We start from the raw sequence: 23,840 nt of genomic DNA, 5'->3' as shown, positions 1-23,840 counted from the left end.
GAGATCATGTTATGGACGGCAAAATCAGATTTCTCCCCAGGTTAAGATTGTATTACGTTCGTAACCAGTACAACGTCCACCACATTGTACTCGGGATTCAATCTGTGCATATCCTATCAGCATGTTAAAAAACAAACAAACAAACAAACAAAAACGAAAGATGTCTGCATTTAGACCAACGTTCTGAGAGGTTTGGACAGAGGGAATGGATGGTGATGACAAATGAGGATGGTCTGAGAATTCACTATTGGGTTATGAGGCTTTTAAAATGAGCATTTGAAGTATTCGGTTGCTAAACCGGGTTGCATCTATTCTTCGCTCTCCAGTTGTTAGTACCCGTCGTTTGTTGCTCTGATTTTATTGTCTTGACCCCTGAGGATCACCTTCTTTTCTACTCCCACAGGGTTTAGCGAATTGCTCAACACACAAAGTGCGTACTTGTTGATTTTAACGTACGTGTGGTTTGCGTGCGTGCACAGCAACTGAGCGGAGGACGTGGGTGTGGGATGCAGGGAGCATTCCTTTTCCTCATTCTTTTTCCCTGAAGCAGCTGTGCAGCCCACAGGCTTTCCGTCTAGGCGGGGAGAAGCAGAACCACTGACCCTTTAGCAAGTTGTCCCTCACAGAACAGGTGTCTCCCCCGCCTCTCCGAGGAGAGGGATGGCTGGCTGCTTAGTGACATGAGCCGCGGACCAATGAGAAGTCAGGCTCAGGCAGTCTCACCAATGGCCGTCTGGGGGGGCGGGCCCGGTTTCCTGGGAGCCGGGCGGGCCAAGCTGGTCTGCGGCCGCGGTGGAGTCTCCGCCGCTCACGCTGCCCGCCGCGGCTTCAGCGGCGGCGCCGTTCTCCGGCCGCGCGGCTCCCCGACGCACAGTTCGGGCGGCTCCCGGCGCGGCGCGGCTGCCCGGGCGTTCGGGTCCCCGTGGCCCCGCGGCTCCCGCCCCAGGCTGCAGGACGCGCAGGTGGGCCGGCGGCCGCTGGGAGATAGGCCCCCCGGGGGCAGCAGTGGACCATGGCGCGGAGACCTGGCGTGCCCGCTGCCTACGGGGAGGAGTTCTCCTTCGTCAGCCCGCTGGTGAAATACCTGCTCTTCTTCTTCAACATGCTCTTCTGGGTGAGATTCGGGGGGTCAGGGGGCACCCGGACTGTCGGGCATCCCTGGAGCGCCCAAGGGGCTGCCTGAGGCTAGAAGGTTCGGCCTGGGCTGCCCGATGCCCAGGAGCGTGTCGAGCTGTTCTTCCTAGTTTTCTGAGCTTGTGACACTTGAGGGCATTTCTCCTGGGGAGGAACACCATAGTGGCGCCGTGTCAGGAGGGGACGTTGAGGTGGGCATCATCCTTGCTGCCGATGAAGCTTTAGCACGGATGAGGATCTGTGTCAGGCCATAAAATAAAAAGGGTTTGGGGAAAGAGCCGGCTGGACAGCCCCATGGGCATATTTCATGGTTAGGGACTTTCAGGCCTGGGGGCTGGAAGGCCGGACTGGCAAAACAGGCGCGGGGCGGGGGTGGAGAGAGAGGGAAGGAAGAGAAATCCCAAGCCTTCCTTTGCCCCCGTTCCTCAGGGGCTTGTGTCAAGGGGCTATATCAGTCCCTTTTGCAGGCCTCAGTGTCTACTCCTGCCAGGGCTGAGAAGGGTTAAGAATGGTCTCCAGGTCCGGTGTATATCCCAGCATTGCCCTAAACTTTGCCCTGCCTTCTTTAAGACCAGCTTCGCCTATTGGAGCTGAGAGTCTTCAGATAATTCAAAATAGGGTGGTTGTTGTTGCTGTCGCAGTTGCTGTTGCTGTTGGGTTGGAAACTGTGGATCCTTTCCGAATCTTCTGATTGCGGTGGGAAAGTGTAAACAGTATTAACCGAGAGCTCCAGACACCTGGATTTCCAACCGTACTCTACCATCCTTGTTGATTTGACTGCTCTGGATAAATATGTTCAAGTCCGCAGGCCTTCCCTTCCTCCCAACCAAAATCTAATGCAGTGTAATTGGGAGGTGGCAGGAGAGGGCTGAGAATTCAGGGGGAGGAGGGAGCCCACTAGAAAATGGTAGCAAAGTCCTATTTCATAGCCAGAGAGTGCGTGGGCCCCCCTGGATTTAACTAAGGAAGTCCTTCCCCATCTCTCCATTCTTCTGCCAGTTTCTACTGCACCAAAGCTGCAGCCCCTGAAGCCTATCCTCCTTGCCTACCTCAGCCTGAGACCGTAGCTCAGATTTGCCAGAGGGGATAATAGTGGGTCTGAGCTGCCCCCTGGGAGAAGGAGCAGTCCAGACGTCTGAGGCCGCTGGGTGTGAAGCAGAGTACAGAAGTGCTAGCCTACTGGGACAAATGAGAGACAGCCCAGAGGGCGGTGATGACGCTCACGCTCAGCCATCGTACTCTTGGGAAGATTGAAGTTTGGGCTCTGTCACATTCTCGGAACTAGGGTAACAGAAAATCTAGCAGGCATCTTGTTAAATTTGCACATTTTTATACAGGAGAAAGTTAAATGGCAACAACGGTCAGCATTTTCACCCGTGTCCGGCAGCTGGTTAGCGGGCTCGGGCTGGTGATTTTCTACTGAGCAGGCATGCGTGTAGGGAAAGTCCGTGACTCAGATGGCTGCTACTGAGCCTGGGGTAACCAGTCAACCCATGTTCTGCTTCCCTGGGTGGTTTGAAAACAAGAAAACCCCTCACTACCACGCTGCAGGGCTGAGGGGATTACTGAGGGGAACTCGACACAGAGGGGCAGGCACCAGTGAAACCACCCTCCAGTGGGTCCTCACTTGGGCTTTCAGCCAAGGCCTTGCTCCTTGGGAGCCTCCCTCTTACCTGCTCTCCTCAGTGTCAACAGCTGGGTGTCTCTGTCACCCTTGTGTTCAGGACCATTCTCGTGGATTGTTTGGTTCCACCATATGCCCCTTTAATCGAACACAAATAACTTTGGGAGGTCACAGTCTGGAAGAGGGACAGGCTCTTAGGCCCATTTACCTTGGCGAAGAATGTAAACTATGTAAATAAAATAATAAAAATTGTGCGCGTAAAAAATAATAAAAATTGTGTTAAAATGTAAGTAAAAGTGCCTCATGAAGGCATTTTGACCGTCTGCACATGTGGGTGACAAAATGCTCCCTCACCCTGGATAAACATGGTCCTGCCTAAAAACTAAAAGAAGGTAAAGTAAAAAATGCTTCCTTTGAAATCAGAAGCTAGCCATGTTGCTACTACCCCCAAATTAGAGCAGAACCCCCACTTTGGACCTACTGAGGATGCAAAAGTTGGGGCTCTTGAAATAGCGCCTGGAAGGACAAGAGGCCCAGTTTCTTTCTGTCACCCACTTACTGTGTGACGCCAAGCCAACATATCTGTCTCTCTGTCCCTAATCTTTTTCCTCTAACGGAGGAATTTGTCTATTTCTGTGAACTATTTATAGATGAATAAATCACTTTGGAAGCTGTTTTCTCTCTTTAAGACCTAAAGGATCTAAGCATGAGTCTCTCTGTGTCTTGGTGCCTGGGATGCTGGCCGCCCTAAGGGATGGTAAAAGATGGTGCTCTTCAGGCCATACTGATTGACACTTCTCTCCTAAACCTAGAGCCCCAGTTTATTCCACACACGTGCAGCTGTCAATGCAGGGCCACTTCTCCAGCTCAGAGCCCGTTTGTGTTCCCATTCAATTCAGGGACTGGTGACCATGTGATGTCCCGTGTAGGCTTCCAGTGTCCTAATCAAATAAATTCCCCCTTTTTGCTTGGAAAGCACCCTCAGCTGGGACAGTTGGACCACTTTGCAGGCAGAGTGCATGTCTGGCCAGCTCCTGGGGAGCTGTGTAGGGGTCATGTTAGGAAGGTAGCCAGCATCCTCTGGGCTCACACGTCGTGATGGCCAGGTCCACATCTACTGCAGAAGGAGCCCTGACTCCTCCTGGGACATTTGGAATCTGATTCAGAAGCTGATGCCTCCCTTGGAATTAGAACCAATCCCTCCCGTTTATGTTTCAAATCTCATTTCCTCTTTGGCATAGGAGCTCTGATTTTTCTCCCCAGAATCAGGTTGCTGGGTGACTGATTATTGAGTTTCCATAGTCTGGAAGTAACTGCTCCAAGATCCTAGAAGTTGTATTTAAACTCTTTAGAAGTAACTGCCTTCCCCGCTCCCTCTGTTGATCACCTCTGTACAGGGTGAACACACTGATAGGGGAAACAGTGTCCTAGCCTGGGGCACTTGTTGGCGGGAGTATTATCAGTGCCGCCCTGCTTCTGTCTTGCTGGTCCTTTATCCACTCCGAGCAGCAGTTGGGTGCTTGCAGTCCCTATACTAAGTCACATGATTATTTGTCTGTCTCCCCACCTAGACCCCGTGCTCCTGAGCGTGGAGGCTGCCCTATTTGATTCCGGATTCTTATTACCTGGGGCAGGAGTGGATGTTGAACCGATGTTTGTTGCCCAAGAGAGCAAAGCTTCTTCATTGGATGACCAGTGTCCTCTCTCCCTCCCTCCCTCATAGACTTATTCTGTGAAAAGGTACCAAAGCCTTGCCTCCTCAAGCACCCTTAGTGGACCCAACTGTGTCCTCTTCTACCTGACACCTCTCCCTCCCACCAGGTCAGAAAAAAATGACAGCTATCTTCTTGAGTAGCTCCCCAGCACCACATGTGACTGCTACCCTCAACATCTGGCTTTCTTCTGTTCGTGATACATTTGAACCCCATCCCGGTCTTCCCTAGGCCAGTCTCAGCCACTGGTGAGGAGTCTTTTTTTACACTTCAGACCATAGTCAATAGAATGGTAGTTGTACTGAAAGTGTTGGCCTAATACTACTTTGTTACCAAACGCCATTTTGTACTTTACTAAAGGGCAGCAAGGTCCTACACAGCCTAGAGAAGCTATGGTTCTGCTAACTTTGGACTCCTTGTCGTATGATGATGCATGTCCTTTCAAAGCACCTTTGGAATAAATGTCCTGGTGTGGATGAAAAAGCATCAGTCATTGTAGTCCACCTCCTGACCCATTTATGGAGTCCTCCAGGCACTGAGAGTCATCGCAGACCACCTGAGGCACTCTCCTGTAACTTCTCAGAAGCCAGGGGGAAGTGACCACTCATCAAGCCTGTCAAGATCCTGTCAAGTCCTCCCATCTGTCCTGACCTACACTCTCCTGAATGCTGTGGTCGCCCATCTCCTCTTCCTTCCCCCTGCATTCCTGCACCCACAGGCTACACAGGCTACATAGGCTTCAGTAAACGAAACGATTGGATTCTTGGTTTTCATTTGTCTTTTGAGACAGGCTGGCCTTGAATTTCTTTCTTTTTTAAAAGATTTATTTATTTTATTTATTTATTATATAAGTACACTGTAGCTGTCTTCAGGCACACCAGAAGAGGGCATCAGATCCCATTACAGATGGTTGTGAGCCACCATGTGGTTGCTGGGAATTGAACTCAGGACCTCTGGAAGAGCAGTCAGTGCTCTTAACCGCTGAGCCATCTCTCCAGCCCTGGCCTTGAATTTCTGATCCTCTTCCTTCTAACTCCTCAGTCCTGAAATTTCAGACAAATTCATACCACCAAGTCTAACTTTTTTTCCCTTCCTTCCTTCCATTCTTTCTTTGAGACAGGATTTCTCTATGCAATTCTGGCTATTCTGTATATTTTTTTCCTCCCTCTTCCCCTTTGTGTGTGTGTGTGTGTGTGTGTGTGTGTCTACCTTGTTCGAGACAGGGTCTTTTATTCATGGCTGCCTGAGCATCTAGGGCGTTCTTGTCCTGCCTCCCATCTCACAGTAGGAGTACTGGGATTCTAGACATGAGCTACTAAGTCCAGCTTTCACATGCACTCTGGGGATTTGAACTAAGGTCCTCATGCTTGCACTACGAGTTTTGCCCACTGAGCGATCTCTACAGCCCCTCTTTGATTTTTTTTTTTTTTTTTTTTGAGTCAGGCTTCAAACTTACAGAGCTCTCCTTCCTTGCCTCAGCCTCCCGAATGCTGATGAGCCACCATGCCTGTCTCAGGATATTTTTTTTTTAAACAATAGAAATGCTAGATTAGTGAATCCCTGTCATCCCATCATTCTGCAAGCTGAAGAAGCAGAGGCTCCTTCTGCCAAATAGACTACACAGTTGAATTCAGTCAAACCTGCACTTCTACATGGCAAGTTCCAGGCCAGCCTGGGCACATAGGAAGACCTCGTTGCTAAAGAACAAACAAACCTCAAACCACCGTAAGTGGAGATAGCCATCACATCTCTCTGGCTTTCTTATCTTCCCTAGCAACTCTGCTGGACTAAGTCTTGGACTAAGCAGAAAGCTAAAATTTAAGCAACTTTTTGAAAGAATTTAAAAAGCGTATGACTCTTCTCATGGTCTTGTTAACAGACTATCAGACTATGAACTAGACTGGTCTTTCTAGGACTGTGAGTTTGAATTGGGTTTGGGGGAACCTCACTTTGTAGCTCATGCTATCTTTGAATACACAGCAGTCCCCCTGCCTCAGCTATCTGAGTTTGGGGATTCCAGATATGGATCATTATGTCCAGTAACTGTCAAATATGAACAGTTATACTATGGGGAGTGAGCCCTTATGGCCTTCCCTTACTCATGCATTACCTTTGAAGAAAAAGCAGCCATGGTCTGAGGAAGACAAGGTCAACCACAGACACGATGAGGAAGGAGCCCTGTTAACTTCTCCATTTAATCAAGGTGACATCATCCAGTTCAGAGGAGCAAGCCAGTGTCACACAGTGGCCTCCTCAGAATTCCAGGAACAGCAGTGCTGGGATGACACAGAGGCCCAGCATGTGCAGGTCCTGGGAAACAAGAGAAAGGGCCTTGTTTTGGTTCAGGAGGCTGTGATTTCTTGCAGTCCACCCAAAAATAAGATAGAATATCTGAGAAACAAAGACTCAATTCTACTTCCTCTATGATGGAGTCCCCGTCTAGGCTTTGGTAGTGCTAAGGATTAGGTCTGGGGGAAGAAGAAGGAAAGAGACTCTAATGGAGGGGCCACTGAAACAACCCCCAACGTCTGCAGACTGGATTATAAAATGTGGAGCCAGGCAAGGCTGGTGCTTTCTCTTGGAAGGCCCCACTTCATTCCACGCCTTCCCCTTTCGAGGTGTCAGGGATTCCGCTGAGCTTCCCACTAGGCCTTGCTGGTACCCTGTGATGTTCTCTCTCCCCTCCCTGAGCTCCACCTGCTCTGGAGATTGCCAGCTGCTCCCCAGGAGGACTGAGGGCAGCTGTTCTTCCTGTTTCATGATAGCCCCATGGGGAAGACATAAGATCAGGGGTGACTGTGGTGCAGAGATAAGAAGGCAGCCAGCCCAGTGGCTGAGGTCCGAAGGCTTTGAGGACTAGAATTAGGTTCCTATCCCATTTCAGCAACTCACTGAGTGAACCAGGAAAAGTCACTTGAATGCTGTGAACTGCAGCTCTGTAAAATGGAAATGGAAATGGAAATGGAAATGGAAATGCCCTCTTGGTTGGGACGAGGTGTTAGTATATAAGTTTAGTCTGGGGCGGGAAAACAACTCAGCAGGTAAAGGTGTCTGTCACTAAGCCTGATGGCCTGAGTTCAGTCCCTGGGACCCAGAGCATGGAAAGAGTACAACAGCTCCCAGAAGTTATCCTCTTGTCTCCACGTTTACACGTGGTATGCACATGCATGGGGGGACACACACAAACAAGTAAGTAAATGAAGTTTAGTCTGGTGCTGGCACTCACAGGAGGAACTACTGACCTTGGAGACAGACCCTAGGAGTCCCCTGCTGGGGTGAGCTTGTGTGGGAGGCCCGTAGGTGAAGCCTTCTTCAGGGAAGGGAATGGTGTGTGGATGGGAGTGACTCCAGCCAGCTTTAATTCCTTTGCTCACAGTCTCACAATTAGTCACAGAAAGATGATAATTAATTATATTAATAATTAATATCTTCTATTCTACAAAAGCTTTGTGTGCGTGTGCATATCCCCTAGGGACAGGGCTCTATCCTGTCTCCCAGGGCGGCCTCAGGGTTTGGCAGGCAACCAGCAATCAATTTGCCTGTACTTGTTGACATTGAGCTTGGGAACCTATGTTCAGTGCCTCAGCTTGGGGTCCTGAACTAGTACCATAGGGGATAGAACAAGACTTATTTCCGTGTATATATCAAATCACGGGTATCTTTCTCTAGTTTGCAAGACAAACCAAAATAACGGAGAGACTCTTTTTTCCATTTCCTGTTTTCTTTTTGAAGAATATCAGTGCCTTGGCTGTTCACCCTCTAATCAGCACTAGCAAGGGGGCAAAGAAAAGCCCCAGTCACAACCCTGTAAAGGAAACATGGAAACTGCCTGTGTTGTTTCATGACATGCAGAGACATATATGGAATAGAATGTTACGGTAGCAAAATTATGTGTTCATATGATAGAAATCAGTGTCTTGTGCTTCCTCAAATGCAATAGTATCTATGTAATATTCCTGTCAAAAATGTGTGATTTACTAGGTGTGGTAGCAAAGTGGGAGGCGGGGTGAGGACGGGTGTGGGTAGACAGCATCAGGAGTTCAAGGCCATCCTGAGCCACATAGGGAGTTTGAGGCCCGTATTGACAGGAGACCCCATTTAAAAGTGGCACACCAGAGGCTGGAGAGGTGGCTTAGTGGTTAGTAAGAACACTGGCTCTTCTAGAGGACCTGGGTTCAATTCCCAGCACCCACAAAGAAGCTTAAAACTGTCTGTAACTCCGGCTCCAGGAGATCGATCCAACACCCTCACACAGCCATACACGCAGGAAAAATGTCAATTCACATAAAATAAATAAATCATTAAAAAAATGTACCACCCCACACTTCCATTTTAGCCTATCTCCATTTTTACCAGGGCCCCCATTGATCACACTGGCCTGGGGTTCAGCCCACATCAGTGAAGCTTCACAGTAGACAGGAATCAACACGGAGACCCACAACTGGACAGTGTGTAGAGAGAGACAGTGGAGCACTGAGTCCTGCACGGGGATGTTCTCATCAAAGCCCTCCCCGTAAGACTCAGGGATCTGTGTGGAAGAGGAGACAAAAAGATTGTAAGAGCCAGAGGTGGGTGGCGGATGTCTGCAGGGAAACCATGTCTTCAGGACCAGCAGGACTGATGCATATATGAACCCAGAGACTGGCAGCCCAAGACCTGCATAGGCTCAAGTCAGACGGGGCCGCCACTAAGAGAGCTACGGTGGTGCCCAGTGGCAAAGGAGCATCCACCTTCCTGCAGTGGGCTCTCACTGAGTACATGAGCCACACTCAGGACAGGCCCAGGGGTCGTCAGCTAACAGAACTAAACCCACGGTAGATTGTGGACTTTTGTTCATTTTAGCATTCTTTTGGCTTATTGCTCTTTGCTTGCCTTGATTTTTGGTTTTGTAGGGGTTTTTTTCTCTTGAGTTTCTTATTTTTCTGGGGTTTTTGTTGTTGAGAGAGAGAATAAAGATGGGTGGGTATCTAGAAGGAATTGAAGGAGGGGAAAACATGATCAAAACATTATATGAAAAAGTTTTTAATAAAAGATGCCATCCCCAAAACCTAAGTTTATAAAAGTAAAACTTTAAGGGTGGCTTTTTATTTAAATATACCTTTTCATATTTATTTGTATTTATTGTGTATATATAAGTGTGGGCATTCATGTGACACATATGTTTGAAGATCAGAAGACAGCTTGCCAGAGGTTGCTGTCTCCTTCTACCATGAGGGTCCTAGGAATCGAACTCATATCTTGTCTTGGCTTGTCAGCAAGCCCCTCTACTCACTGAGCCATTTCACCAACCCTTTTAAATAAGCACGGATACGGACCAGTTCCTCCATGCTATCACCGTAGGTTATTATGCTGTATCTGTTACAATCAACAGCATTAGCACTATGCTCTGAACTTTAATCAGGCTCCCTTAGTTTCTCCTATCTGTTAGGATCCCACATTACATTTAACTGCTGTGTTTCCTTCCCTCTGACTTGTTTTTGATGGCCTTGAGGGTTGTTGAGGTATTGTCGTAGTATTTTGTAGATGGTCCCTTTATGAGAACTGCCTGAAGTCTGCTCATAGTGTTCCTGTGGGTTTTGAGGAGGAAGACCACAATGGCACAGTAACATTTTCCTCCAGTGATTCATCACCGTCATCCTATCGATGCTGACCTTGAACGAGAAGCTGAGGTGCTGTTGGTTGGTTTCCCCGATGTGCAATTGCTTTTTCCTCTTTTGTGCTGTGCTCTTTGGAAGGAAGACTATGCACAGTGCACTCATAAGGAGTAATGAGGTCTGGCCTACCTCTCTGATAGCTACATTTATTAGATAATCTGTATGAGTCATTTGTTTGCATCCATATAGGTGCTCAGAGAACTATTTTATACTACGGTTAATAATTTAATTCACTTAAGTTTTTACTTTAGTTTTAAATTATATGTGCATGTGTATATGACCGTGTGTAGGTGTGCGCATGCAAGGACAAGTGCCCAAGGAGGACAGAGGCATCAGATCCCCTGGAGCTGGAGCTACTGGCATGTGTGAGTCACCAGTGTGGTTACTGGGAACCAAACTTGGGTCCTTTGTAAGAACAATATGGACTCAATCATTGAACCATGTCTTCAGCCCCCATTTTTATTTATTCTGATGTTCAAGTTTTTCTGGCTTTGGCCATTGATAGCTCACTCACTTGGTGCTTGTGTCTCACCAGTGTGAGAATCCTGATTGTGTGTTGTAAATGTCTGTGTATGGCACCCTTGTGGAAGCCACAGGAAGACAGAGTGTTTCTCTCAATCTGTCTCTGCCTTATTTCCTTGCTGTAGAGTCTCTCATTGAATCCGAAATTCTCCCCTTTGGCTGGGCTGGCCGGTCAGCAGTCACTACAGATATGTGTTCCTCACTGTGGGGGTTACCAGTTTGCTTAGCCATATACCCAGCTTTTACGTGGTACTGGTGATTTGAGCCCAGGTCATCATGCTTGCACAGCAAATGCTCTTACCCACTGAGTCAGTTCCCCCTACCCGGGTTTTATTTCTCAGTGCTTTACTTTCTGCCCCAACCTGTTCCCTGCTCATCTTAATACATTTCTGCTCTGGTCCTAAACTAGCCATTTCTCGCCAGAGCCCAGGGAATGACCATTTTCATTCCAAGGTGATAACTCGCTTTATATAAGAATAAAGGGACTGTTGCATACAAATTATTTTATATCATCTGACTGACAGCTTTTCAGGAACATAAATTTTCCTAAAAGCTAGGCTCAGCTATTTTGAAAATGGTACCTAGCTTTTAACAGTTTCTAGCCAAGCTTCATTCTGTCCATTATGTGAAAGCCCACTGTAGGAAGAGAAGTGACTTTATCTCTATCCTCGGGAGAGCAAGTTATTGGTGGGACTCTTACTATGGAGATTCGGTACTAAAGATTGGCACCATAGGAAGATTACTGGAATGGGGGTGGGGGCTGTGTTGTGTTTGGTTGTCACCACAGCACCCATGCACATTCAGCCCATGTCCTTCTGCTCTCTCAGCTTAATAGGCGAGTGTCTGAGTCCATTTCTGAAGCGCTGCACACCTTTAAAGTGATGTTGATAATGTCTGCAGTGCTAACCTTGTCATGGCCGGCTTGGAGGACTCCAGGGTGGGCAGTGAGGGCAGGCATGGAGATGTGAAGGACAGAGCACGGGTCTGGAGGGCTCAGGGGAGAGACATCCTTGATGATCAGGCTAGCATTACTATTCATGACTCCATCCGGATAGCAATGTAACCTGTTTTCTATTTTACATTCCTGGTTGGCTGCACTTGAGGCTTGAAAGTCCATAATCGGACTGCACCGTGGAAACCAGGAACTCCCAGAACTGCAGTTGCCTGGGTCTCCTGGCCAGGGATTCTAAATGACTTGGCTTGCAGGACAGTCCGGACATTAAGAGTTGAAGTGTCTCCTCTACGTCCAGGTGACTTTAATGGCAGCCCAGCTGAGAGCCACTGCTTTAAGCTGTAGACGCTCTTGTTTCCCCACAAGATAACACTGGTTACAGATTTCAGGCCCTCTCGGAGCCTTATCTGCCAACCAGTGGGCTGGATTGAATATTAGTTTCTGTTTTCCTGAGCTTACTGTTTAGAACAACACAGATTTAATCTTTCACATTTCTAGAGGTCCAAAGCCCAAAACAGGCTCTCCTGGGCTAGCATCAAGGTGTCTATAATTCCATGTCCCTACCTGTGTTCTCTGGGGGAAATGTCCTTGCCTTCTCCAGCCTCTCAAGCTGCCTACATCCCTAGGTCCAGGGTACTGCATCACCCCAGCCTTGCTCCCATTGTTCTGCCTCTCTCTGAATCTCCCCCTTCCTTCCTTCCTCTGATAAGGTCTGCTTGGGACCATATTGGGTCCTGGTTGGTGGCAGTGGGGGTGGGGGATGCGGGGTGTCTCTAAACCCTAAATCCTAAATGACATTTGCAAAAGGCCTCTTGTGCAACACAAGGTAATACGTTCACAGGTTCATAGGCTGTGGGCATTATTGTCTTTGGGGACGTTGTTCTACCTACCCCAGTAGATGGAGTATAATTACATGCCCGTGGAGAGAATTAAGTTGCCTGTGGTGTGTAGCCTCTCTCCCTCTCTCCCGTTCTTCTTCTCCCATCTCTGTCTCTTTTGTTGGAGTAAGATCTCTTGTAGACCATTCTGGCTTCTAACTTACAACATATCCGTACCCAAGGCCAGGCTTGAACTTCCGATTCTTCCCCTTCTCCCTCCAGAGTATTGAGGTTGCAGGGATGCACAACCACCCTGCTGGTTTGATCTCTGTACAAAGTTACAATCTAGAAAATGTTAGCGTGAGAGGGGACTAGGGGCCACAGAAATACAGAACAGATACTCATTTTAACTTAATAGTTAAAATGACAGTAAAATGATAGTCACAACTGCAGTCATGTGTAGTAGTGAGGGAAAGTCTGTGTGGAGGCAGAGGCAGTTTTGTGGAGTGCGCTCCAGGTAGCGAACTCAGGTTGCCACACTTGCACCTGAGTGCCTCCACCTGTTGAGCCATCTGGCTGAGCCAGGCGTGGTAAGTTTTAAGGGACAGAGACATTTGCTCTTACTGTTAAAGGACTCTTCCAGACCTGGAAGTGACTGGCATTTCTGACCTAGGATTTCCCTGCTCCCCCATGTTTCCTAAGTTTGGCCTTGCTATAGGAAGTCAGCTGTGGGACACTTCCAGCCCCACATTCAGCTTTTTTTTTTTTTTTTTTTTCTTTTTTTTTGGAGCTGGGGACCGAACCCAGGGCCTTGCGCTCGCTAGGCAAGCGCTCTACCGCTGAGCTAAATCCCCAACCCCTCACATTCAGCTTTTTAAGCTGCCCTGTTTATCCCAAGCAGAATATGAAAGTTAATAATCTTTGGACCCAAATCATAGGAAGGACCAGACTTGGGTGGGAGTGAGGAGACAGTGCTGATCATGTTGGATCTGAGTCAGGACTGACCTGAGTAGGAGGCCAGGAGAAAGCACTGTGGATTCACAAAAAAGTATTTCAGCAACTTATTTTTAACCCAGGATTGACATTAACTACATATTTGTCCTCTGCTAAATAGTAAAGAATTTTCAGAAGTCACTCCCAAATGGAAAAATGTCTTCCTCACAGAGGACTAATTTGACCCTATTACCTGTCCTAGGGCCCAGCTCCCTTCTTTCACTGAAGACCTCCCAGGTGGCTCTTTCCAGCAGATTCTTGTCTTGGTAGGAGTGGGATGTAGCTGCTATGTACCCTTCCCTACTGAGCTGGTCAGGCTCCTGCTGCTGAGACCTCTCTGCCAGAGCTTGGCCTAATCTGTTGCCATGGTGACAGTGAGCTGCTGCTTAGCACCAGCCTGGAAACTGGGCTGGAAGCTGAGTGAGCGCTGGGTCTACCAGGCACTCTTGGAGGCCTAGGAGACAAAGACCCTCGGGCCCCCTGGAAGTCTCTAGTGGGTTTGCTCTCACAGGGAGGAGCCATGAATGTGTAAGGCCTAAGTCGTGCCTTCTATGTTGGAATCAGAGTTCACAGATTCCTTTCCACAGTAGAGCCAGTAAGCACACACTCTCCTGCCTTTCACATTGGTGTGCACTTTATTCTTGGCTTGCCAGGGAGTTAGAGAGCTAGAGCCTGCATCTACCAGAAAGACCTGCCTTTTGATGTGGGTGAGTTAGAATTCAGAATTGAACAATTCCTGTGTGGTGATGGTATATAATATCAGTGTCAGAAGTTTAGGTGTTTTTCAAACATTATTGTATTTAACTCTCACAAAATTTTTTTTTCTGCACTGACAATATGGCTTAGTGGGTAAAGGTGCTTGTGGCCAAGGCTGGCACCCTGAATGTGATTCCCTGGGACACACATCGTGGAAGGAGAAATCAACTCCTGCAAGCTGTCCTCTTACTTCACGTGAGGGCTGTGGCATGAGCTCACACATAAACAAACAGACGTAAAACAGTGAAACTAACCTACTTTATTTGTACGCATGTTTGTAAGTGCCCTCAGAGGCCAGAGGAAGGAACCTGAGGTTCCTAGCAGAGGTAAGGAACCAACTGGAGTTACAGGCTTGTGAGCTCCTTTTGTGTGCTAGGACTTCAAGCCAGGCTCTCTGCAAGATCAAGTGCTCTTAACTGCTGAAACTCTTCTCCAGTCCCTGAAACATTTTTTAAGACATAAGAAATACAAGTTTAGCCAGACAATGATGGCGCACATCTTTAATCCCCACACTGGAAGAGAGATAGAGGCAGACAGATCTCTGAGTTTGAGGCCAGCCCGTTCTCCAGAGTGAATTACAGGACAGCCAGGGCTACACACAGAAACCTGGAAAAACAAAAAGAAAGAAAGGGAAGGAGAGAAAGAGCAAACAGAAAGACGGAGATACGGTTATAGTTTAAATAGTTTTGGCTGGAGAAATGGCTCAGTGCTTGTGAATGATTACTGCTGTAACTCAGGACCTGCCTGGAGTTTAGATTCCAACTCCCACACAAAACATTTCACCAACACCTTTATCTCTAACACGAGATCCGAGGATCTTCTGTGCCCTCTTGTGGCTTCAGTGTGCACCACACGGACACATGCGCAGACTCAGATGAAAAACACAGATGAAAATTAAGTATATTTCTTTCTTCGAGGCAGGCTCTTGCACTGTAGCACAGGCTGGCCTGGAATCTCGATCTCCCATCTCAGCCTCCTGAATGCTGAAACCAACTGCCAGAAGTCATCGCATCTGCCCTTTGTCCTTAATTCTGTCTTCACACAGAAAGCAATGGAGACTCGGAAGGTTGTTCCAAATGGAGTTCAATCTCGAATCTCTCAGAAGTTCATACTTTGTTTTAGTTGTGTCTGTGCGTGTGCTTGTGCATGGGGAATTTTCATGTTTGTGATTAAACCCAGGCCTTGTGTGTAGCCCTGAGTTATATTTCCAGATCTGTCCAGAAGCCTGTGTTTTTAATCACTATTCTGTTCTATATTAAGCTTGTGCTGACTTAATTTCTCCATCTGTGAGTTGGGGACACTGTCTGTCTCACAAGATGATTGTGTTATAGAGCATGAAGGACACAGGAGTTTCTCGTGGAGGTAAAGCACCCTTAGTAGTGTTGGGTAGGGATAGCTGCATCTGTACCCCAGGAAAGCTGGCCTTCCCGTCCTCCTAAAAGTTTTTTTCCTTTATGTCCAGAGCTCTCTCACTTTCTCCTGACTCCTTTCCTGTTCCCACAGGTAATTTCCATGGTCATGGTGGCTGTGGGTGTCTATGCCAGGCTGATGAAGCACGCAGGTGGGTTACAGGTCTCTCTTCTGCCTCTCCACAATCTGCTTGCTCCAGCTCTGGCCCTGGGCGGAGGTCAGAGGAGCAGCTCCCTGAACCCAGTCTAACTGGGGACCACTTCAGATTGGTAGTTCACTTGGGTTTTCCTGAGCTCTCACCCCTTCCCAAGATCTGCCTGAACTAAGCCCTGGAGAGAAGCTAGGTCTGTAGAAGCAGAGAGCAGTCAAGGACTTTGCTCCCCCCACCCCGCCCCACCCCCGGCTCGTCTTGAGGTAACTCACCCTTAACTCCTCTGCAGAGTGTCCAGGAATCTGCCCAGCTAGTGAGCCCAATGCCACTCAAGTCATCTCTGGAGCAAAAGCAGCCGCTTCACTCATGAGCCTGGAAAAAAGGCTTTTCCCTAGTTCCTCAAATTACATGCCGGGACTCCTCCATCATACTTTTGTTCTCCCCTGTGAGGAGGTCTTTCCCATAATCCTCAGCAGGCAAGGAGGCTCCCTCCAGCACAGGAGCCCCCTCAGTGGGCTCCAGCTGAGGGTCGGCCTCTCTCCCAGAAGCAGCCTTGGCTTGTCTGGCGGTGGACCCTGCTATCCTGCTGATCGTGGTGGGCGTCCTCATGTTCCTTCTCACCTTCTGCGGCTGTATCGGATCCCTTCGGGAGAACATCTGCCTTCTGCAGACTGTGAGTGGTCAGGCCGCGCAGGAAAGTCTTGCCTGCTCCTCTTCCTTGTGCTTACTGCTCCCCTCTACCACCCTAGGGAGGTCCATTCTGTCTTCAGAGGTCCGATCCTACCCTCTAAGCCTGTGCTGTCCACTCCTCGCTGCAGAATTCTGCTCCGGGTGACCTAGCAGGGTGGCCACATCCCTGGCATTGTCTTAGAGGCAGAAATCTTTGTCATGTTGGGGGTGTGTCAAGAAGAGTCCAGCTGCCTCTCCTTGGCCCTGGGAAGAGCTGCTTTCCAAGCAGTGATGTTCTCTCCTTGTCTTGCCTGTGTGCCACAGTTCTCCCTCTGCCTCACCATCGTGTTCCTGCTGCAGCTGGCTGCTGGCATCCTGGGCTTCGTTTTCTCAGACAAGGTAACACTGGGAGCCTAGAGGCCTCTTAGTACCAGAGGGAGGAAGGGGAAGTTCTTACTGATTAATTAACCACTGCACTCTTTCCCCTGGGAAGCACCAGCCTTGAAAGGTTCCCCCTAGGGATGAATAAATGGCCTCTAACATCAATCTGTTTAAAGAGAGTTTCATGACTGTAAGGTGTTTTCCTTTGACAACCTCATGCCATGGAGGAGGGGAATCTATAAACATGAGAAACATTAAAATAACCAACATACTTAATGATAAATGACTAAGTAGAACTCAGGGATCAAAACCACAGACAACTTGAAGAGACTCTTATTCAAACACTGTTTATTGAACGAGATGTGGAAAGCAGAGGGAAGGCAGACTCTGTTCTCAACCATGCTTCCTGCATCTGGAGGTGGGCTGCCTGAGGCATCAATCCTAAATAAGAACCAGCATTTCCTTTAATCCCAGTACTGGGAAACCAGAGGCAGAGGGATTTCCATGAGTTTGAGCCCAGCATTGCCTACATTATGAGTTCCAGTATAGCTGATAGAGACTATGTAATGAGAAATGTATTTTTTTAAAGGAAGAAAAATGTAGCAAGATGTATTGGTGCATCCCTTTATTCCTAGCATTCAGGAAGCAAAGGCAGGTGGACCTCTGAGTTACAGGACAGCCTGGTCTACGTAGTGAGTTCTAGGACAGCTGGGTCTATATAAAGAAACCCTGTTTCAATAAACAAACACATAATAAGCCATGGGAAAAAGTAGTTGAGCAGAGAGAGACCATGGCACAAAATTATTAGGCTAAGAGCTGCTGAGCTGATCTGTAGTTGATAAGTCCTTCTGGCTTCATAAAATAGATGAGTCTAAAGAGCAATTTTTCTTGTGTCCACTAGAGGTCAGTGTCTCCACTAAGTGAACCCCTTTCTGCAAAAACAAAACAAAATTCCTTTCTTCACTGCACCAGTAAACAAGTATTCTGGGTACTAATACGCAGACAGAAGTAGGTAGAGAAAGGTAGATACCACTGCACTCTTCTGAAAGACAGTTCTGAGAAGCTGTGATGTCGGGAACACGGTTGCTCTGGCCCACGGTACCCGAGGCCCAGAGTAGATGGGCCTGCACCAACCAAAGGTCTTCCCTTGCAATGTCTGATTTCAAAGCTGTTTCAGATTAAAGATGATCTGAGGGAATATCACCTTGACCTTTGGTAGCTGCCCTCATTTTAACTTTGACCTGTGATCGCCTGCCCCCTCCAGCTCTTGGGAGGCAGTCACCTCCTTTCAGTGACAGGACACGGGCCTCTTACACTTTCCCACTTTGATGTGAAGGAGGGACATGAGTATTATCTCTCTGGCCATCAGGCTCCTTCTCCGTCCTGTATGAACAGGGATTGGAGGCTTAGTGCCTCTCATTCACCAGAGTTGACAGGGCTTCTCATTAATGCTTAGCCCTTTGAATGGTAAAGTATAAAATAAATTTGTGGCAGAGTGAGGCTCTCTAATGAGTTAATGTTCCACAGGATGTGAGAGTTGCCCAGTGTATAAAAGAGAGGCTAGAATAGGAGCGGGTGGCCATGCATAGGTATGGTAGAAAGACTGGAGCTGGGACGATGCCTAGGACTTAGGGCCATTTGGCTGCACTGACTTTAGTGGCTGTTAGCACCCAGAGTGGGACGGGAGAGCACCAAGCCTATGCCGATCCTCCAGAACAGCATAGAGAGGGAAGGGCTGCCCCGGGCCGCTGACCACACTGTGTATGTATGGAGGGTGTCCTTCCGCCTCTACAAAATGTGCTGGGACGGTAAACCATAAAGATGTCTGGGAAGGAGAGCAAAAGGCAAAGCATTAGTGTGCTGGTGCCTCTCCTGCTGCTGTGGTAAAACACCACGGCCAGGGCAGCTCAGAGAAGCGCTTCTTTGGCTTACGGATCCTGAGGGTGAGTCTGTTGTGGCAGGGAGATGGCAGCAATGGTGGGGATGGTGGCAGACGTAGGATGCTGAGGACTCACATCCTGAACCACAGGCAGAAAACAGAGCGTCCTGGGAATGGCATGGAGCTTTTAAACTTCAGAGTTCACACCGAGTGACGTACTTCCTTCAACAAAGCCACACCTCCTACAGCTCCCCTCCCAGTGCCACCAACTGCAGACTAAGTACTCAAGCATCCGAGACTCTGGGGGACATTTTCATTCAGAGCATCACAGGTGCTGATCTGTGTTTGCTGTTATTTCTGAGGGGATTAATACACTGTGAATTAACCGTGCGTCCTGATTGTACCTGCAGGCTCGGGGGAAAGTGAGTGAGATCATCAACAATGCTATTGTGCATTACCGAGATGATCTGGATCTGCAGAACCTCATCGACTTTGGCCAGAAGAAGGTACCAGCCAAGTGCGGTGTGACCACCCAGTGCCCTGGGGGAGGGGTAAAAATGTCATCGCAAAAAATGCCTCTCTCTCTAGGCCTGTGGATCTCTTTTACCCGATAAGTAATGTGTTCTAGGAAGGGCTTTGGGGGAGCAGTTGAGGGGCGGCATGTACTAAGGGCATAGGATGCTACATATAGCATTGCATATATAGGTAATATATATACATATACATGTGTACATACATACTTATATACAGATTTACATGTATTCAAATATATAATCTATAATATACATATATTACACATATATATGTAATAATACATATGCTTATGTAAAAAAGCGTGGAAAGACTATTAGTCTTACAAAAATATTCTAGAAGAATTTAAAAATAAACATTGTAAGGGATTACCTATAAGGGAATGAGGAACAATCATATTTTATTATATATAACATTAAAAACTGTGACCAAATATATGTAATCAAAAAATACTATTTTGTGCCTGGTGTTGGTTGCACAGACCTTTAATCCCAGTGCCTGGGAGGCACAGAGGCAGGTGGATCTCTGACTTCTAAGCTAGCCGGGTCTATACAGTGAGTTCTTGGACAGCTAGAACTACACAGTGAGGGGTTGGGGATTTAGCTCAGTGGTAGAGCGATTGCCTAGGAAGCGCAAGGTCCTAGGTTTGGTCCTCGCTCTGAAAAAGAAAGGAAAAAAAAAAAAAAAAAAAAAAAAAGAAAGAACTACACAGTGAAACCCTGTCTCAAACAAACAAAAAACAAAAGCCATTTTATTTTGTTTTGCTTGTTTTGTAAAACTAGGAGTAGAACCCAGAGCTGTGAACACCATGGACAAATACTCTACAACACTGAGCTACACCCATAACCCAGAATTTACCATTTTACTTATTAAAAAGATTTACATTGCTCTCTTGCTTTCCTGCCCGTGCTCCCTTCCCTTTCCTCCTCCCTTCCCATTCCCTTCTCCCATCCCTCTCCACATGCTCATTGCCCACCTCTACCCCTCTCCCTCTTTCCCCTCTCCCTCTCCTCCTCTCTACACCTCTTCCTCTTTCCCTGTCTACACCCCCCCCCGCCTCTCTTTTAACTCCCTTCCCCCTGCCCTGAATAAACTCTATACCATACTTTAAAAAAAACCTCTACTAGGTGGATGTGTTGGCACACTTGTAATCCTCCCCAGTTGGGAGTCTACGACAGAGAGAGTTTCAGGCCTGCCTGAGTTATCCCGTCAGTTCAAGGACAGCCAGAGTAAACTACTGAGACGCTGGGGCTATAGCGCAGTGGTGAGCACCTGCCTAGTATGTGAGGCCCCAGGTTCAATCCCCAGCACAGAAGGAGAAAATCGTATGTATGTAGCCGTAAGCAGCATCTGTTAGCAGAGCGTTTCCATCTTTGTCCATATGGCAGTGCACACTGTCCCTTCTGTTTGACAGACAGAGTTGTAAAGATTAGGAGTTCAAGGCCAGACTCGGCTTCATATTGAGTTTCAAGCCAGCTGGTTACAGGAACCCCCATCTCAACAACAAAACAAGACAAAAACTCTTCAGGATAGAGAAACAGCTCAGTGGGTGAAAGTGCTTTTTATAAAACCCTGACAGAGCACCTGAGCTTGATTCCAGAAAGCCACTGTGAAAGAGGAGAACTAACTCCCAAAAGTTGTCATTCATCTGGCCTTTACATATACACTATGGCGCACGCGCGCGTGCGTGTGCGTGTGCGTGCGTGTGTGTGTGTGTGCGCGCGCGTGTGCGATGCTCCCATGCATGCATGACACATACACACAAATAATAAGAAAAACAAAACCTTTCCATCTTTACTTGCTGAACTGTGCCCATTAAACACTTTCCATTTCCCTCTTGTGGAGGCCACCACCATTCAAATGTCTGTGACTATAACAGCATGTGAATGGAATTATACATATATGTGTACATATGTGAGTACTTCAGCTTGGCATGTCATAAGGTTTCATCCATGTTTTATGTGGCGTGTGTTAGAATTTCCTTTTTAAAGGCTAAGTAATACTCCTTGTGACTGTCTCATTCTGTTTATCCAGCGGTGGACACTTCTGTTACTTTCACTTTTGGTGGTTCTAGGCTATGCGGCCATGAATCAAAGTTAGAATTTAAATCAAGGTCAAGGCATCTTCGACACCAGTGCTGCATTTCTGTTCCTCTGGACCCGATATTGAAGGTTTCTTCTTGTGGTTTTTTTTCTTACATCAAGGTTTTTGGTTTGGATTTTTTTTTTCTTGGTAGCGCTGGAGTGAATCCAGAGGTCAAATTTTTTTTTTCTTTTCTTTTTTTCGGAGCTGGGGACCAAACCCAGGGCCTTGCGCTTGCTAGGCAAGCGCTCTACCACTGAGCTAAATCCCCAACCCCGAGGTCAAACATTTTTAGCATATGCTCCATCGCTGAGCACCCCTGGTCCAAGCCAGTAATCTTGAGTATCTCCTTTTCTAGACTGTTTTATAGGGCTATAAACTCTATACCATAGAACCTCTATACCAAGAGGTTAAATCTGAATAATATGTACCTCCCTCTTTCTCCCCCCCTCTCCCTCCCTCCCTCCCCCTCCCCCACTCTCTCTGTGTGCACCAGTGGGAGTATCAAGCACTAAGTCAGTTATAATAAGATAGATAAGGTATTAGGAGGACTTCTTTAGTGACAGTGACTGAAAAGCTCGAGCTCCTAGATGTGCTTACAGTACTTGAGGTGACAATGGAAGCCTGCCTTAGGCTTGGTGAGTGCCTGGCCACCTCAGTGTTGGGGACTCAATGGTTCCTACCTGTCTGGTGGGCTCTGTTGCAGTTCAGCTGCTGCGGAGGGATTTCCTACAGAGACTGGTCTCAGAATATGTACTTCAACTGCTCGGAGGACAACCCTAGCCGTGAGCGCTGCTCTGTGCCTTATTCCTGTTGCTTGCCCACCCCCAACCAGGTGAGCAAACACTGCGTGTCATTTCCTCCTCAGTAAGCTCCAAGTCACTTCCTGGTCAGAAAAGCTGTTATGGTGACACTCTGTTCCTGAGCTTAGCCAGGTGGCTTTGCAGCGTTTGTCTTCACCCCACTGTGATGGCCACATTAGCCTTTCACTCTGAGCCCACATGGGGCAGAGATAAAGGGGCAGGGGTGGAATGAGAGCACGAAAGAAAAGAATTCTGCATTCAGTCACTTTTATTCCAGTATTCTCCACAGACATTCTCTAACAACTTAGGAGGTTGGGAAAGTTGGCACGTCCGTCAGCCAGGGTTTCTTGGTGTGGGAGTACCATTCGGCTTCTCAACTTTTTCCTCAGGCAGTGATCAACACAATGTGTGGCCAAGGTATGCAGGCTCTGGACTACTTGGAAGCTAGTAAAGTCATCTACACTAACGGCTGTATTGACAAGTTGGTCAACTGGATACACAGCAACCTGTTTCTACTTGGCGGTGTGGCATTAGGCCTGGCCATCCCCCAGGTAACTTACCCGGTCCAACTGGTAGGTCTCACAAATCTCTGGGTTTCCATTTGCGGAGGCATCCAGGGATCAGCTGGGTACTGGTGTAGCAAGGGACCAGAGAGCAATGGTGCTTGCTGCACTGGGCAGGCAGCTGGGAAAGCAGGGCAGTCGATTCCTGCCTGATTTCTCTGTGCCCTCTGCAGCTGGTGGGAATCCTGCTGTCCCAGGTCCTTGTGAATCAGATAAAAGATCAGATCAAGCTGCAGCTCTACAACCAGCAGCACCGTGCTGACCCGTGGTACTGAGACTCCTTCCTGTGCTTCCTCACCATGGTGACGAGCATCCTCATGGACCAGCAGTGGAGGGCGCTAAGAGCAGCACCCAGTGCAGATTTGGATTCCAGCCCCCAGCGTGAAGGCCCAGTGGAAAGACGCAATCCCAAAGGAAGGACACAGATGGCTCAGGTCTCAGAAGGATGTGCCTCATCTCCCCGTCCCAGCCTCAATACTGCCTGAGAATTATTTTGTCCTGTTTGTAACCTTGAACATTTGAGTTTATGTTTTTTGGTTTCCTGTGGGCAGAGGTGTGGAAGTGGCAGTGGTACAGAAAGCTGTAGGGTTACTAGCTGCACACTTCGCTGAGGCACAACAGACAGCTCTGTTAAGGCTGCTGCTGAGCTAGGTGGACATAGAGTCTGCTGCCAGGGAGACCTGGCTGTGTGGAGCAGACACTAGCAGGCCTGCCTGGAGTCCAGTTGGCATAATCCCAGCTCCAGAGAGCAAGGGAGTGAAGCAGGCAGAGCAGAGTGAGCCTAGGGGTTGGATGGGGACAGCTGGGTATATGAGGGATAGAGTGGAAGGGGGTGTGTTTACCAAATGCTTGCCTTGCTGCACTCCCAGGTAGTCAGAGTGAGCTATATCCTGCCCCTCCCTCGTTGCCATGGAAACATGGCAGCAAGGGCAAGAAGTGGCCAAATTCATCCCCATCCGCCTCATACAGTGTTTGGAACCATGGTCCCTATATTCCGCATTCGGGAGAAGCTGGACTAAGCCATACATGCCCTTGAATTCCTCTCTGTCTAGCCTTCCTGCCCCAGCAAGTGGGGTTTTCTTTAACTTGGCAGAGGCGTGGCAACATCTCCCACCCGCATCCCCTGCACCAGAACTCAGTGTTTCTACAGTGTAAGAATCAGGAATCTGGCAGAAATGGCAATAAAAGTTTGTTGACATGGGCTAA

General features: G+C 48.1%; 1 protein-coding gene across 2 annotated transcripts; it reads left to right on the top strand.

Moving 5' to 3' along the window:
- Positions 1 to 779: 779 nt before the first annotated feature.
- On the top strand, positions 780 to 23,840 carry Tspan33 (tetraspanin 33). 2 transcript variants are annotated; one of them, XM_032906826.1, is made up of 8 exons: positions 780 to 1,114; positions 15,669 to 15,726; positions 16,275 to 16,399; positions 16,720 to 16,794; positions 19,066 to 19,161; positions 21,975 to 22,103; positions 22,461 to 22,622; positions 22,808 to 23,840. In XM_032906826.1, the coding sequence occupies exons 1-8, from the start codon at positions 1,013 to 1,015 to the stop codon at positions 22,907 to 22,909; spliced, it is 849 nt and encodes a 282-aa protein (XP_032762717.1). In that variant the 5' UTR covers positions 780 to 1,012; the 3' UTR covers positions 22,910 to 23,840. The 2 variants fall into 2 exon arrangements, with proteins under 2 accessions (XP_032762717.1, XP_032762716.1); XM_032906825.1 differs by having other exon boundaries at positions 810 to 1,114; positions 16,272 to 16,399.

The sequence above is a fragment of the Rattus rattus genome, chromosome 6, assembly GCF_011064425.1.
Source record: "Rattus rattus isolate New Zealand chromosome 6, Rrattus_CSIRO_v1, whole genome shotgun sequence".
NCBI classification, from domain to species: Eukaryota; Metazoa; Chordata; class Mammalia; order Rodentia; family Muridae; genus Rattus; species Rattus rattus.
The sequence above is the reverse complement of the archived record's forward strand: the minus strand, read 5'-3'. Positions and strand labels throughout refer to the sequence as shown.

Bases quoted from the DNA above. Each gene is read 5' to 3' on its own strand.
- Tspan33 (XM_032906825.1), top strand. From the start codon at position 1,013: ATGGCGCGGAGACCTGGCGTGCCCGCTGCCTACGGGGAGGAGTTCTCC. The intron at 1,115-15,668 runs GTGAGATTCGGG...CTGTTCCCACAG, and splicing joins TCTTCAACATGCTCTTCTGG to GTAATTTCCATGGTCATGGT. The intron at 22,104-22,460 runs GTGAGCAAACAC...CTTTTTCCTCAG, and splicing joins GCTTGCCCACCCCCAACCAG to GCAGTGATCAACACAATGTG.